At 43.9% G+C, this 16,212-nt stretch overlaps 1 protein-coding gene across 3 annotated transcripts in view; it reads right to left on the reverse strand.

Annotated features, from left to right (window-relative positions):
• Window positions 1-12,767, reverse strand: part of CAMK1D (calcium/calmodulin dependent protein kinase ID) — a 278,957-nt gene extending 266,190 nt beyond the window's left edge. For all 3 annotated transcript variants that reach the window (XM_064142642.1, XM_064142641.1, XM_064142639.1), the window contains exon 1: window positions 12,361-12,767. In XM_064142642.1, coding sequence (XP_063998712.1) covers window positions 12,361-12,452 — 92 coding nt within the window. In that variant the 5' untranslated portion in view covers window positions 12,453-12,767. The remainder of the gene's footprint in view (window positions 1-12,360) is intronic.
• Between the last annotated feature and the right edge of the window lie 3,445 nt (window positions 12,768-16,212).

Here is a 16,212-nt window from a genome sequence, read left to right on the forward strand (position 1 = left end):
CATCTGATCAACAAGCAGGGGGATCTGTATCTAGAGTCAGATAAGCTAAAAGCTACCCATTTAAGCAGGTCTCTCGGCATTGAATTGCTGCTGAATCCCAGTGCCCTGCTTTGCCCTAGACTTCTCCTTTTTGGCATACACCTGCAGAATGAGCACACTCTAAGCTTCAGTACTTGCACCAGAAGAGCACACATTGGCTTTCTGGACACAAATCATCTCAGCTGTCCATCAGAAATCCTGGAATCCCTTTATTTTCTTTCCATTAAAAATATAAGATTCAGAGGTCATTCAAGGGACTTGGCTATAAAGCTCTGTGAGATTGTTTTTTTGGGGGGTGTTCCTCTCTTAAGAGGATAGGATTTATGTCCATAACATAAATTAGATGGCTACAGCCAGGAAAATTGGCCAGTAAAATTACTCAGATACACTTTAGTGTACCCAAGTGCAGAAGCCTGCCTGCAGCACCTGCATGTCCTGTGTCTATGGGCTTTTGAGAACGATGGGATTTTAAGCTTGTTTCTTGGTACATTCTTCCCCAGCATCCTGCTTTCTAAAAAGCATAAGCCATAAGTCAAATCTGCAACATGAGACATGTCTTTTCTTTCTAATTTATTCCTCTTGCCCTCAGTGTTTGGCCAACAAGAGTCACACCATTATTCCACTCTGTAAATGTTTTTAACTAGGCATCTTCTCATGGTGCATCAAGCAACTTGGCTAACAAGCCACATGTTATTAGGCTGTCTGTTCTCTCCCTCAAGAAGGGCACACAGCTGCATAAGCCTTCTAGTAAGGGGTTTTGGGTTGTTTTGTTGGGTGGTTTTTGTGTTTGGGAGCATTTTATATTAGGAAGGAGAGCTTGTTTGCTTTGCAGCATTCAGGTTGCTATGTAATTATGCCAGAGGAGGTGTCTCAAAACACCCTGGCTTGCACTCAGAGGAGGAGGTGGTGTTTTTATGACGATGATCATCAGTCCATGGAAAAGCTCAACAGTGCCAGATTTTCCCCTCAAAAAATGTTGTGCCTTTTGAACAAATTAATTACACTCTTACAGCAAGAAATCCCATTAGTGCAAAAGTGTGAGGCTGAGGATGGTCCCAGAGCTTTAGGTATCTTTAAGATATCTCAGGTCCCAGCTACAAAATGTCCTGAAGTAAAAGACAAAGGCATTGAATTTGTTCAGGTACTCTGCAAGCAAACAGGGTAGGGAACACACAATCATTTAATAGGTTCACAGTATCTTCCTTCTGCCATTGACACAAAGTATGCTGCTGTGCTTGGAATTTCCAAAACACTGCGAGCTTCATGGCTGGGCATATTGTAGTGATTCACTTATGCTGAGAGGCAGGAGAACATAAGAGCAAGCGGTGGGAGGAAATCTCCAAGCCAACTCATATAACAGTGAAGGATTATTCAGGGATGCTCCAGCAGTCTCTCTCAACTACATCTGAATTTGATTACTAACCTGTGCCTTTCCCAGAGGAGTTTTCCACATGGCTGCAAATCCTTTAAGTGCTCTTCTCCCTGCAACCTCCCCCCAACCCCCAGTCACAGCTCTCTTCTGTGTTGTTTGGAGTTTTCTATATCATTTTGCTTTTTCCAGATTTTCATGCAATAGTTTCCCTCATTTCAGTCCTTGCCTTGCAGTGGGGATAGCAGGGTCACAGTTAATGAATTGGGGTTGGACTCAAGGATCTCCAGAGGTCCCTTCCAAACCCTGCTGTTCCGTGATTCTACCTTTCTGAGTTTGGTTGGTAAGTGGAAGCCTAGTTGAAGCCTGTTCCTTGAATTATTTAAGCCAAGATGAGAGGCTGAGATTCTGCTGGGAATGATCCCACATCACCAGTAACAGCCTGGTCACCTCCAGCTCTTTATAGCTCTGGGAAGACCTCAATTCCTCTAAGCATCTGTGAAACAACACAGCAATAAGGCCCCCATGCTGTTACCAACAGCATACAGACAGCACTTTCATCTTCAAATCTTAACTAGTAAAAGCTAATTATAATGTGATGACCCTGGGAGAATCACATACAGATAAATGCAATTTAGTGCTGACACAGTGCCCACTATTAAAAGAAGCAGGACAGTCCACTGCCTAAGGCTGGGGTTAAGATTCAGGCTCAGCTCTGGCTTTACCAGTGACACAGTTTCTCATCTTTAACAAAACAACGTTAACATTTTCATCATATCTGTTTAGATTGTCAGTTCTTCAGGGTGCACTCTTTTACTCTGGTGTTTGCAATTTCCTTAGCTCAACAGTGTCTCATCTCATTTAAGGCCAACAAAAGGGATAGCAACAAAACCTTCATATATTTTAAAACCTTCAAACTTGACTTGCTAGTTTTCCAAGCCAAACCCTCAAATACACACACTGTATTTTTCAGCTTTTGCCAATCTATATGTTTAAGCACAAACAGCTATGCTGTTTTATTGTGCACTACCCTCAAAACCACATCCATTTCTCCTTGCTGGAGGGAGAAAGGCAGCCACATTTCTCAAGGGCATGTGCCACCAGGCTGTGTGCAAAGTTTTAAACACATTGCTCAGCTCAAACACACCAGCATCACAAAATGATTCTGCAGCACTGGGTTGTACAGTCTTAAAGTAGACACCTGTCACATCTGAGGTATCCTAGGAAGAAAACCCCTAGGAAGAGCCTGCAAACTTTCATACCCCATGACTGATGAAAAAGTACATCACTGTCCTTACTCTCCAAACTGATACACCAACTCTCACCAAAACAAACACAGAGGTTCAGGCATCCCTGGCCTCAGACTTCCCCTGGGTCCTAACCTTGCTCCACTCTCATTAGTCACAGATGAAACCTCTAGGTCCTCTGTACTCTAACAACTGAGCATTAGACCTAATTCTCAGATTTTGAGTGCTCAGGCATAACAGAACATACCTTTGAATACTCTAAAACAAGGAGAGCATTAAGAGCAGGGCAATGAGAAGAATACACATTGAGCAGAAGAGTGTAAAAACAAAGGGTTAAGAGCAGAGATGCCACAATGTTGCACCTTACTGCTGCTGATAGCAAATGCTCATGGTCATTTGCATGGTTAAAAGCACCTCCCTTTCATTCCTCTTGGAACCTGTAAGTAGAGCAAAACTGTAGCTTATCTTCACTTTGGAATATAAGAAAAATCAAAACACAAATCAATACATGCTTCTTCCTCTTCCACCTCTTGAAAAAGGTATTTTAAGAACTATTTTCATAGTTATGTAAACGTCTTGTCCAGAACTGTTGATGATTTAAATAGGATCTCTGATACTGTCCAGGAAGAGAGCATGCACAATTAGACCTACTATTACAGAGCATCTCCAACCCTATGTTCAGATGTCTTACAGATCCAAAAGAGAGCTTCCCAGTAGCTTTTTCTTAGCATGTCCAGTGTCAAAACAAATAAATAACTAACCTTTGAAAAGCTTTTTTGTCTTAGCCAAAAACCCAAATCTGCTAAAGAGTAATATTTTAATTTAACCTCATACAATCTGTTGGGTGAGTAATTCTGGCATAGACTTCCATGCACAGCTTTCAACACAAAAGCATCAGTGAAGGGCCCTGAAAAGTTTATTAACAATCTGTTATTTATAGTTTTATTTTTTAGAAGTGATTGACACAACATTCAGAGGAAAATTACAGCAATCGCCAAGTCAGATAACCCAAAAAAAATAGTACTGCTGTGAAGATTTGCTATGAAGGATGCAAGGAACAGTGTGAAAGGAGAAATATTCTGATCACTAAGCTATTTGTCATTCAAGCACAGCCCATTCACACACATATGTTTGCAAATTATTGTTATGGTTGTTAATTATTGTTTACAGAGAAGCACTGAAACGCAAGGTGGTTTGAATGCCAATGAAAATGATGGATCGCTGCCCCAAGGAACTTTTTATCCCTCCTTTCACTCATTACCTGTTTGCTAACAGTACTGGTTTAGTTCCAGCTTGTTTTCATGAGATCTAAAATGACTAGAAAATTAGGTCCTATTAAGAAATCATGAATATAAACTATGACTCACCAGTTAAGTGAATACCATTACTGGCAATAAATTCAGAATCCTGTTATTGTTATTGTCAAGCAAACCAAAACAATACAACTTGATTCAATATTAATTGTATCCTTAGGTGCTTCAAAGGATTAAATAACTTCAGCTGAATCTCTGCACGTAGTCAGGAGAATTGTGTGTGAAGGGCAACAAAAATAATTGAGGTCAGTCACCAAGGTAGAGAGGAAAAAGAGACCAAAAAAAGAAGGAGAAAAGACATAAAGAGTTATTTCAGCTCCTATGTGAAAGCAGATGGAGGGTGAAGGAAGCAGACAGGCTGCTCCAGATGGCAGGAGCGGCAGCGAAGAAGGCTCTCACAACCCACTGTGTTGTGGCTGCGATGGGAAGAATAGACTACTTCTGGTTAAAGGATTACTATAGGACTCCAAAGAGTTGGGTTCAACTCCATCCACAATCTCTCCACCAAATCTTCAGATTCTCTGGGGTTTGCACGTGGTGAGCTTTGGGGTGTCAGCTACCTCTATGCCTCAGAAAAACTACCATTATTTTGATGCATGCTTTGCCCTCACCTCATATCCACACAAAAAGAAAGCAGCTGTGAATTTGGTATTTGTTACATCCATAGAATCACAAAATGTTTTGAGTTGGTAGGGACGTTTAAAAGTCACCTAGTCCAAACCTCCTGCAGTGATCAGGGACATCCTCAACTAGGTCACATTGGTCAGAGCCGTATCCAACACAACCTTGACAGTTTCCAGGGACGGGACTTCTATCTACCACTTCTCTGGGCAACCTGTACCAATATTTCACTTCCCTCACTGTAAAAAAAGTTTTTCATTTGATCTGGTTTAAATCTTCCCTCTCTCAATTTAAAACTGTTACCCCTTGTCCTGTCACAACAGGCTCTCTGCTGTTTAGTCTCTGCCAAGAAGACTCTCCCCATACTAAGGTCCTGAATAATGAGTTTCGGGCTAGGTAAGGATTACATTTTAATAAGCCCTGTGCAAAACAACAGCAGTGAGGAAAAGCCCAAATACCCTATTTCAGCCCTACCCAGACATCTCACTGTCACCTTGCCAAACACACTTCTTGCTTGCAGAGGCATGCAGGTGATCAAGCATCCTCAGGCAGCAATGAACTCAGGCAGTGCAAAGATGTGCTTGAAAGAGGACAGCCATGGAAAAAGAGGCAAAGCAAGGCAAAAAGAGGTAAGGCATCAAAACTGGTAGAAAATAATGTTTGTGAAGGAATCATAGAATCAGTCAGGGTTGGAAGGGACCACAAAGATCATCTAGTTCCAACCTCCCTGACATGGGCAGGGACACCCTTCCCTGGAGCAGGCTGGCCACAGCCTCATCCAGCCTGGCCTTAAATGCCTCCAGAGATGGGGCCACAACCACCTCCCTGGGCAACCCTCTCACCACTCTCGTGCTGAAGAACTTCCTCCTCACATGCAGCCTGAACCTACCCATCTCCACTTTGCTCCATCCCCCCTAGTCCTGTCACTCCCTGATATCCTGAAAAGTCCTTCCTCAGCTTTTTTGTAGGCCCCCTTCAGATACTGAAAGGAAGCATAAGTGCAATGTGAGCTGACAATACATCAAGCTGGGTGTCTCCAAAATTCGATCTTTACCTGAAAGACATTAATTATTGAGTATTATGAAACCTTACTTTTAGCCAATGAAAGAAAATTGACCTTTATACTATATTGTCACCCAAAATGCCTCCATGAGCTATGCATGGAAGAGCTGTCAAAAATCCCTTCTCACCAATGGCTGTAGATTTTTTTTTCCTGGTCTTCTCTCCATCAGCTTTTAAATCCATTGGCCATCTTGCCTTTTTTTTTTCCCTATTTCAATTCCAGCTGAACACTCAAACCTGTTATTTTCCACAACTGTTCAAAGGACACCAACAATCTATATTACAGGATACTACAATTCACACTGCAGATAGCAGGGACTCCAAGAACACACTGGCTAGTAAACTTTGCCATATGATAGCAAACAGGATTATATAATTTAAAACAAATCATAGAATCATAGAATCAGCCAGGTTGGAAGAGACCTCCAAGATCATCCAGTCCAACCTAGCACCCAGCCCTATCCAATCAACTAGACCATGGCACTAAGTGCCTCATCCAGGCTTTGCTTGAACACCTCCAGGGACGGTGCCTCCACCACCTCCCTGGGCAGCCCATTCCAATGGGAAATGTGTCACCTTAAAGGAATTCTAACAGTACTTTTTTCTGCTTGGCCTAGATAGAGAGCACAAACTAAAACACCTGAGTTGCTTCACAGCATTAAGTTAAACATTAATACCTGGGCCTCAGCTTTCACAGATGTTAGAGAAGTGCAGTAGGTACTATGCACCTCTCCAGCATGAACTGTCCCTAACCTCACGTGGTTTTGACGGTAATACTCTCAGCTACAGACCTTAAGGTCAGAAACACCTCCCTCTATAAAGAGGAACAAAAGGCTTTTTCCTAGTGACTCCTGCATGAAGCTCCAGAGCTGTCAGTTGGTAAAGGGATTTCTCCCAGCAAACCATCCCAGAGGAGATGCTCTGGCAAATGGGTTGAACTTGATGATCTCTCAAGGTCCCTTCCAACCCCTAACATTCTGTGAGATTGGAACCACTTGCCTTCACAGTTTGCCCCAGTGGTTCATCAATCCTCACCATGAAAATATATGCCTTAACTTCCTCCCTTTGAGACATTCTATCCTGAAGATATTTCTTTTGTGAAATGTTCCTTTTAAAAAAGGAAAATACTGAACTGAGGGAAAGATGAAACAGTCTAACAGAGCCACAGCTGCCTTGATGGAGTGTACTGAGAGGCAGAAATTGCTGGTAATGTGATGAAACATGGAAAACAGAAAACTGAGCAAGAGGAATAGCAACATCTTTCTTTATGTCTTGAAAAATTCCAAAATCAGAAAGGAAAAAAAAAAAGTAATTGGGTAACTTGCATGGTGCTTCAAGTTAAATGGCTAAACAGCAATGTGTTGTGTTGAATCCAACACAAGTGCTTCTGGTGTGCAGTTGATGAGATGTCTGATCAGAGGCAAACAGACCCTGAACCTAGTGGTGTCTCCCAGCACCTCGTCTGTACACAGCAACTCAAACACGTGGGGCATTTCTTACAGGAACTGTCCTTCCAGGACAGTCAGTTGAGGCTGACTGCCTGGCCTGAGGCACATCACCTCCATTAGCCTCGTTCTCCATGAAAGTCTGAACAATCAAGAACCGATGACAATCAAGAACCGATGACAAGCCTGAGTGTCAGGTGAGATTGTATGAAGAGGAAAATACTGTGAAGGATGTGACAGGGCAAAACCACTGGAGACAGCACGTAAGAGTTCACAGCAAAGTACACGTAAAGAAAGAACATGGATGTGAGAGATGGACATGGAGTGACCCCATTTCACAGCATGAACAAGCACATATGGCTGCACAGAAGACAGCCAAGAGCCCATCAAATGGCTTAAGTGTATGGAAGAGACAAAACAGTAAAACAGAACCACCTATAGTTTCTCTCTGTATTGTATTTTCAGAAAGTACAGGACACACCACTGAAGCATATTTATGTTCCCATCTGGCTTATACTCTGTTATGACTATATCCATGCAACAACCTGTGTTATCATTACTAAGCTTTCAGGAATCTATCACATCATATTTAAGGGCAGCATCAATATGTCCATAGTTACTAAGCTTGAGACTTTCTAAATATTGCAACTTCATCATAACTCTGATGTCAATAAGACCTAATAACGTATCTTAGAAATGCAAGGCTGAACTGATTAGGCAGACCAAGTGATCAGAGGCTTTCCCCTTTGGCTGGAGGATGCCATGGTGTATAGTATTGCTTCTTAGAATTTGAGTTTAAAAATGCCTTAGACACAATATCATTCATATCTGGAGAAAAAAAAATGTATTTCAGTGATCATATTATCAGATAACTTTATCAGATCTTCTTAGCAGATTCCTGCTGTTGTTAAGCTTCATATCTTTCAAGGGCTGAGACTGAAATCCCTCTCTCCAGGCAGGCCTGGGAATTGAGTAGAGCTACTATAAGAGAAGTTGTGAAAAGTTGAAAAAAATATGTTAGGCATATCCTCTTCTTTCATCAAGCCTACCCACTTTAATTTGGAACAAACCCCAGATTGCATCAGCTGAGAATCTGGCCCACTGCAGTGATTTTACTTTACCCTTGATTTACTCTTTATTTGTTCCTAGCTGTTTTCTCATGATCTGTAATTTAATCTTCAAGAGCTCAGTAGTGAACAGGTCCAGTTTCAAGAAAAGGTACCTACTGACACTAAATATACAGAGTGTGGTTCACTGCCATGTCACCACACTCCAACATGGAACATCTCTCTCAAACTTGAGCAGATCAGAAACGGAACAGGATTATTATGTGCATTTTGTATATAATAATACATTGTAATACATTATATCTAACAGGTGTGGCTGAGGGACCTGGGATTGTTTAGTCTGGAGAAGAGAAGGCTAAGGGGAGATCCTGTTGGTCTCTACAACTACCTGAAAGGAAGTTGCAATGAGGCTGGTGTTGGTCTCTTCTCCCAAGTAATTAGCAACAGGATGAGATAAAATGGGTTCAGGTTGTGCTAGAGAAGTTTTATATTGGATATCAGGAAAAAATGAGTACAAGCAGATGGTAGAGTTGCCATCCCTGTAGGTGTTCAAGAAGCATGCAGATGTGTTGCCTCAGGCTATAGTTCCATGGTCATAGTAGTTGGATTACAGTAGGACTCAATGATTTTAAAGGCCTTTTCCAGCCTTAGTGATTCTATAATTATATATTATATTATATACAATACCCTATATATTACAACATGTATAACATAATATTATAACATTAGCCTGGAGAAGAGGAGGCTCAGTGGTGACCTCATTGCTGTCTGCGACTACCTGAAGAGAGGCTGTAGCCAGGTGGGGGTTGGTCTCCTCTGCCAGGCAACCAGCAACAGAACAAGGGGACACAGTCTCAAGTTGTGGTGGGGGAGGTCTAGGCTGGATGTTAGGAGGAAGTTCTTCACAGAGAGAGTGATTGGCATTGGAAAGGGCTGCCCAGGGAGGTGGTGGAGTTGTCATCCCTGGAGGTGTTCAGGAAAAGCCTGGATGAGGCAATCAGTGCCATGGTCTAGTTGATTGGACAGGGCTGGGTGATAGACTGGACAGGATAATCTCGGAGGTCTCTTCCAACCTGCTTGATTCTATGATTCTATGTAACATATATTTTATCTTGTGTTTATATTCTACTTATTTGATTAACGTTACCAAGATACTTTGTTGGTGCTCTGGTACCCAAAAGGCTGCAGGCACAAACTAAGATTGCACATGGTAAGGGACTTACTGCATCAATACAGAAGAGTTTAAATACAGGTTTGGGTACCAGCTGAACATGCTATTGCATTGCTGGTAAGATCTTCAGGAAAACACTGTTTCCCAACAACAGTGAGCAAAACAAACAACACAGACCTCGTACACTAAAGGAAGCAATTCTTTGGATGGAAAAGGCTACTTTCTTACATCCAGAGGTGATGTCAAATTCAAAATGCCTACTTCCATATCAGTGTGGCTGGACATGATTCACGAGGACGTGTAAATAATTAATTCCAGCTCTGGAAAAGAGAGCTGGGTACTCATTAGAGAGGTTCCTTGAAGCCCAAATGATACAATGATTAACTGAGTAAGGATCTTTTTAATAATTCCAGCCATTTCAGCTCTCCCATGTTAAAGAGCTGCTGAAAATCTTTTATTCAGATGGAAGAATTCCTTCACAGAACAACTCATTAATGCAGTATACATGCAGATGAATATTCACAAACCAATGAACTTGAAACAAAATACAGTTTTAGTTTCTCTTTCACCTTCTTCCCTGATTTGGGGATTTAATGCTTTTCTTTCTCTAACCAGTTTTACCACAGGTGGGTAAGACTGCTGCATGAAAAAGGTTCTGATTTTCTGGTAAAAGTGCTTTTAGAACTTTGGCATCCTGAAATGGAAGGCAGCAGAGAAATGCAAAATACAGCTACTAGGCTAATCCAGCGTACTTCGTCTGACACACCAAGTTCGTAAAACCAAGCCCATCCATGCTAGAGACAAATCTATTAGCTGGTGAGATCAACCAATCAATGTCCAACAGAGTTCAGCATTACAGTACAAGAGGCATCAAAGCAGGATTTACGGCTGCTCTATTAAAAAAAAAAAAAAATGGGGGAAACATTTTGGTCCAGATGCCTTAAAAAGTGCTTTGAAAAGATGCTTCATTCCTGTTTAAGTACTTTCCTATCACTAACTAAGAACATGCCCCGTTACTTGGACTCCTGCATCCTGTGTATCTGCCTTTCCTTGCCTTCAGTGGGAATGGAAGAAGTACTTCAGTGACTTGCACAGCTATGGGCTAAATTTTTGTTGAAGTTTCACACCCTGGTAAGTCATGCCAGAGTTGGTAGAAACTGCAGGTTATGTGCTGGTGGCTCAGCAAGGACAGAACCAAAACTCAGATTCAGATCTAATCATCAGCCTGCGCTCCAGAACCTAAAGAATGCACAACCAGAGGCAATCTATGTGTAGGCTGTTAAAGGCACATCACAATTAATGTGGTTTATGTCTGTAAAAGAAAATAGCTCTGCCTTTTTTGTACAGGACCAGGTTACTAATCCAGGTGTTTTCAAAAAACTTTCAAGAGTGACTGGTACATTAAAAACTTCACAGCTACATGAAGGTCTTATTAATCAAACTGTGAGGCTAAGAGAGTAGTTAATAGTTTGAGACAGTAATTGGCCACAGTTAATGAATTTAATTTGCAACAGTTGTGCAAATATGCATAACTATTAACACTGACCAACTTTACCTTCCTTGGGACCTACACCTGCTCCAATTAACTTCAGCGGGATATGGATCAAAGCTGCAGCATTAACTCTCTCTGGATCTCTTCACTGGCACAAATTAACTCTTGCAGAGGGCTTCATACACCAGGAAAATTATAAAGACATATAATGAAAACCAAAACAAACTGTCCTGTCATCCTAGCAAATCTCTTAAGACTTTCCTCCTAAACAGCTCAGGAAGGAAACCACACACCTAAGGTGACAAGCAGGGACACGTCTCTCCCAGCATGAAATTCCCATAACAAAAACTCATTGAAGGTGATGAGAATACACCATAACACTTAGCTCTTATGCTGCACTTTGCTGCTTCAAGGACCTGGACAGACATTAATTCGAGTTGCTAGATCAGTGTTATTCTGATGGCTATCTGCTCATTCTGATAGCTATCTGCTATGGAGTGACCTGCCTCCATATTAAGTGACCAGCCTGATCCTTACTTGTAGTTTGCTCATAGGAAACCAGTGAGTCTGTGAACCAGAAATACTCTGTTTATAGAGAGCCCTGCCTTGGAAACTGACAGAAACTGAAATAATACAGTTGAAACTTGTTCAACCATACTCTGTGTGCCACTTCCAAAATATGAGAAGCACTACTTGAGATTAACGATGCTTCGTTTTGAGACACGCTTGAAGTTGCAATTAAAGCAGGGAAGACAGAGCCACGAAGAGCACTCCCTATACAACTGGACTTGAATTACAACCTCTATACACACAGCAGCTCACACGCTGACTTGTTTCAGCACTCCCACCTCTCTACCTCTACGAAATCCTGCACGCAAAAATTGGTTTTAACAAAAATAAAACTCTTTGCTCAGCCAAAAAAGCATCAGTCTGCACCCCGCTCCCTTACACCATCTGCGCATGTTTATTCTCAGCCTTCTGAGCAAAAAAAAGCAACACTCCAACGTTTTACTAATCTTTATGCCCCGCCACTATAAATAACAGAAATAAACCTCAACAACAGTTAAGCATCACAGCTAAAACACATCCAATCCACTCTTATTCTTTCTGCTCGTCTGTCCATGAATAGACGAAGCCATTGGCTGTAGGAGGAAGAGTGCAAGTCAGACCGCATTTATTTACAGTTGTGCTACCACGAGAAAGCCTTTCCCTGTCTCTTCATCCTATAAATATTTTAAAACACTTTTTTTCACCCCTTTCCCCTCTCTTTTTTTTCTGGAAGGGCGTGAATGCTATATATATATATATATATATATATATATATAAAACTCCTCTAGTTTTATTTTCCTTGTGCTCCCAAATTGTCCCGACTTCTTGCCCAGATGAATGAGTGGGGCAGGTAGCAGCGCCCATGGATGCACACACGGAATTACACACACGCACCCACCCGCGTGGCAAGCCGCGCATCTCGGCGGGGAAGGGACACCACCACCCCCTCTACCCCCCAACCTCGCACTCGCTCCCCTCCACCTACGTCCCCAGCGTCTCCTTGAACTCGAAGATCTTCTTGATGTCCTCCGCCTGCTTCTTCCACGAGCTGCCACCGTCCCCGTTCTCCCGGGCCATGGCCGCGGCGCGCAGCCCCGCGGATGCCGGGCCAGGCGGCACCGAGCCGGCGTACGGCTTTTGCTTTCTCTTCTGCCGCGGCGGCAGCGGCGGCTGCTGCTGCTGCTGCTGCGGCGGCTGCTGTTGCTGCTGCTTCTTCTTCTTCTTCCTCCTTCTCCTTCTTCTTCTCTCCTTCCTCCTCCTCCTTACACTTCCTGCCCGCCGCCGCTTTTATTTCCTCCGCGCTCCGGCGAGCTCCGCGAGTGTCACTTTTCCTGGGCTATTTCCTCCCAACTTTCTCTGCACCCCCCTCCTCCGGCTCCTTCCCTCTTCTCTCCTCCTCCGCGCCCCCCCCGCCTTTCCCCACTCGAAGTCACTCCCGGGTCTACCCCGTCCCTCCCTCTCTCCTCCTTCCGCGCCCCGCGCAGCAGCTGCGCACACCCAGCGCTTGAGGTCACTTTGGTCCCTGACAGACCCACCCCGCGAAAAAGTCCCCTTTTTTGTTCTTTTTTCTTGTTTGGGTAGCCTTTTCTCTTTTTTTCCCCCTTTTTGGAAGGATGTCACTATTTCTCTTCCCTCCCCTAGCCCCACCCGTGCGGGGCCCCGTGGGACACTCAGCCCTTCAGGCGCGGTGCGGTGCGGAGCGGCTGTGCGCGGTTGTTATGGCAATGGGGGGGAGGAGGAGGGGAAGGGAGAAGGAGGAGGCAGCCCCGCCGTTGCTCTGCTGCCTGGCGCTGCCCCTCCTGACTGAATGACTGGAGATAATTCGCATTGCACCAAAACCGCGCACGTCAAACGGGAGGGGAGGGAAAGCCGAGGGGGGGGGGGGAGGACGACACGACACACAGCACGGGGGAAAAGAAATTCCAAAAGCCACCTCGCCTGGCTGGGCACTGAGCCGGGATGCGCCGGGGATGGCAGTGCCCATCTGCCACACACACGCTCATGGGATGCAAGACCTCATCCCTTGGCAAGGACTGCCCTTGCCCCACACAGAAGTAGGCACCCAAACCCCAAGGACACCTTCTTGAGCAGCAGCAAACCCAAAGGCAGGCGGATGGGCACCGCGCAGCCTCCACGGCCAGAGGCCCGAGCCTCGGCACCGTGCCCACCCCGCAGCATAGGGCTCGCAGCCGGGCACGGTACCGGCCTGGCACACACACGCGTAGCCACGCTGAGATGATGGCTGAAAGCAGCTTTTTCTCGGCAACACTGAGACCTCTAGCGTCGTTACACCGGGCATCGGCTGAGCTGTGCTGAAGGAGACGGGCAGGAGGCATCAGAGAAAGTTACTGTCCAGCCTGAGTTCTGTTCATCGTTAACATCTCTGGGAGTCAGTTTTGCCGCAATATGTTAGACACACACACACAAAAACCGCAATTCTTCGGGGGACACCCAAGTTAGGTGATTCTATCAGGCGACTCTGTACTAGCAGGTACAGTCTGTCCTGTGCCTCGAGGTTAGCTCCAAACCTGACCATCACATTACATGCCTGGAAATAAAACCTACTACAAGCATCCAAATAATATTTACTTCAAAATCGATGTAACTGCATACAACTGTTTAGCACGCGTTGTGTCCTTAAAAATCAACTTTTGAAGCCGGTTTTCCAGGTTTCTCATCATTTCTGAGCATAATTTACAAGGTATCAGTCAGCGGGAGTTTCCCTGGGCCTGAGAGGAGCTGTGTCTCCCACCTTAAAGGAGGTGTGGCAAGCGTGGGAGTTCAAACGAGTGCTAAGGTGTAAACGTGGAAAACAGGCTGGGGTGTTTGGGCAATGCTACCCTCTGCTGGGCAGAGCCCCTTAGCGTGTGCCAACTCTTGCAATTTATTACTGCATCTTCCAAACTTGACGCTTTGGTGGCTGTCCAGCTGCAGGGCAGCCCACACAGCCTGGGATTTCGTACTATGCATGTTTACGTCCTGTCACAGTGTGAGCTTTCAACGGCTTTCCTTCTGCTCCCAGCTTATTCCCATCCTCTCACTGCTCTCACAATTTCATTCAAAGCATGATTCCTACAACCTACTCTCTGATAGTGTCACCAGTAGTCCCCAGCCAGGTTCTCCATGCCACTGCATACCTGGGAAATGAAAGACGTGAGCAGTCACATCTAAAAAGATACAGCTGACTATCAAATCTAAGTTTCCCTTCAACCTGCACCACTGTGACATTTTCTCTCTTTTTCACACATAAATCACTTGGTATCAGAAATGCCACGCTGTGATTTGGATTTGTTGAACAGAGCTGCTGAGTATAGCCTTCTGAATTCAGGAAAAGACTGAGAGAGTATGAATCCACAAGGGACAAGTGTGATTGTCTGCCCTGACCTCCCACATGACAGAAGCCAGAGAGCTTCATCCATCCACAAGACAAGTGTCATAACTTCTTTTGGCATACTAAAACCATCCACCACTATTATGAAGTCACACTGGTCTGTCTCTACAGCGTCACACTAAAGGCACACTGCACAAACAGCATCACCCACTTTTCAATTTCTGCTTTCATTAGGCAAAAAATGCACTTAAAATTGCTGAGCCCCTTGCCAGTGCTGCAATTTCTCAGCACCACAATCATAGAAAGTAAAGATACATGTCAGCCTGTAAATCTAAGTTCTCTTTTCCTTATTTAACCTGCAGCTGTAGCATCATTTGAAGGGGAAGGGAAAGGGGGATGCAGGGAGAGCTGTGATAAAATAACTCATATTTGAAGTGGCTCAGATGCCAGAACCACTACAGTTTTAATGAGGAGTATATGAGATGCTCCTATAAGGCAGGGACTATTGGCATGATAGACCATAACAGCCCCTTCAGAGTCAGTACCATCTGTCATGTCAGGCTGAGTTTAGGAAGCCTGTAATCTTGCCTGACTGACAAGCTCTTGCAGAGCTATTGTAGCTATTTGAAGAGCAGGTATTTTAAAAGAATTAAAATCCTAACATGAAAAGTTCTCTCTGGAGTGGCTGCATATAGCAGGGAAAGCTGCAGCTATGTGGCTCTGTGTGGCTCTATTCAGGGCTAAATTGCATACAAGTATATTACAAGAACACTAACACAGTGGTAAAATGAAGCATGCAGGTAATGCCAGAATTCAGACTACTGATAAGACATCATTTTGGAGCTTTTTTTTGTGGCCACAAAGTAGCAATCTCTCATTACCTGGGCATGCCCTGCAGTTCTGCCAAGGGTTATGTCAGAAAAAGGCTAAGGAGCAGAAGTGGCCCATGTGCCACACATGCTGCATGTGCACCCAGCCACTCCATGCCACAAACCCCTAAGCCCTTATATAGAGGATGCACAAGTTCCAACTTTTTTATAAAGCCTTCCATGAAAATATTGGAAATCCAGGGGACAAATTTGAAATCAACTTCCCTATGTGATACTTTATTTCAGAATAAAGTGATAGCATTTTTGGAGTAACCTTTAGAACTGTCTATTTACCACTTTGCTCCTTCCAAATGATGCTGAGATTGCTCACATATGGTACAACTGTGCTCAGCCACACTCACTGCTGGTCTTAATATGAGCACTGTGCAAACTACCTTATAATGAGCATAAATAAAGGAGTCATGTCTGCTTTCCAAGCTCATCTACTTGCAACCTGAACTTCTTCTGTTTAAATACTATGATACTGCATCTCATTGCCAGTGTTCTTTCTGAGTCATACAATATAATCTTTCTTTTTTTTTCAATTGCAAATCAGCACTATTGATGCTTTTCTGCATGGACAGCAGAAATATGCCTGTCGCTCAGCTGCTCAGGTCCATGCTCAACACATGAGCAC

The sequence above is a fragment of the Pogoniulus pusillus genome, chromosome 4 (genome assembly GCF_015220805.1).
Source record: "Pogoniulus pusillus isolate bPogPus1 chromosome 4, bPogPus1.pri, whole genome shotgun sequence".
In the NCBI taxonomy this organism is placed as follows: domain Eukaryota; kingdom Metazoa; phylum Chordata; class Aves; order Piciformes; family Lybiidae; genus Pogoniulus; species Pogoniulus pusillus.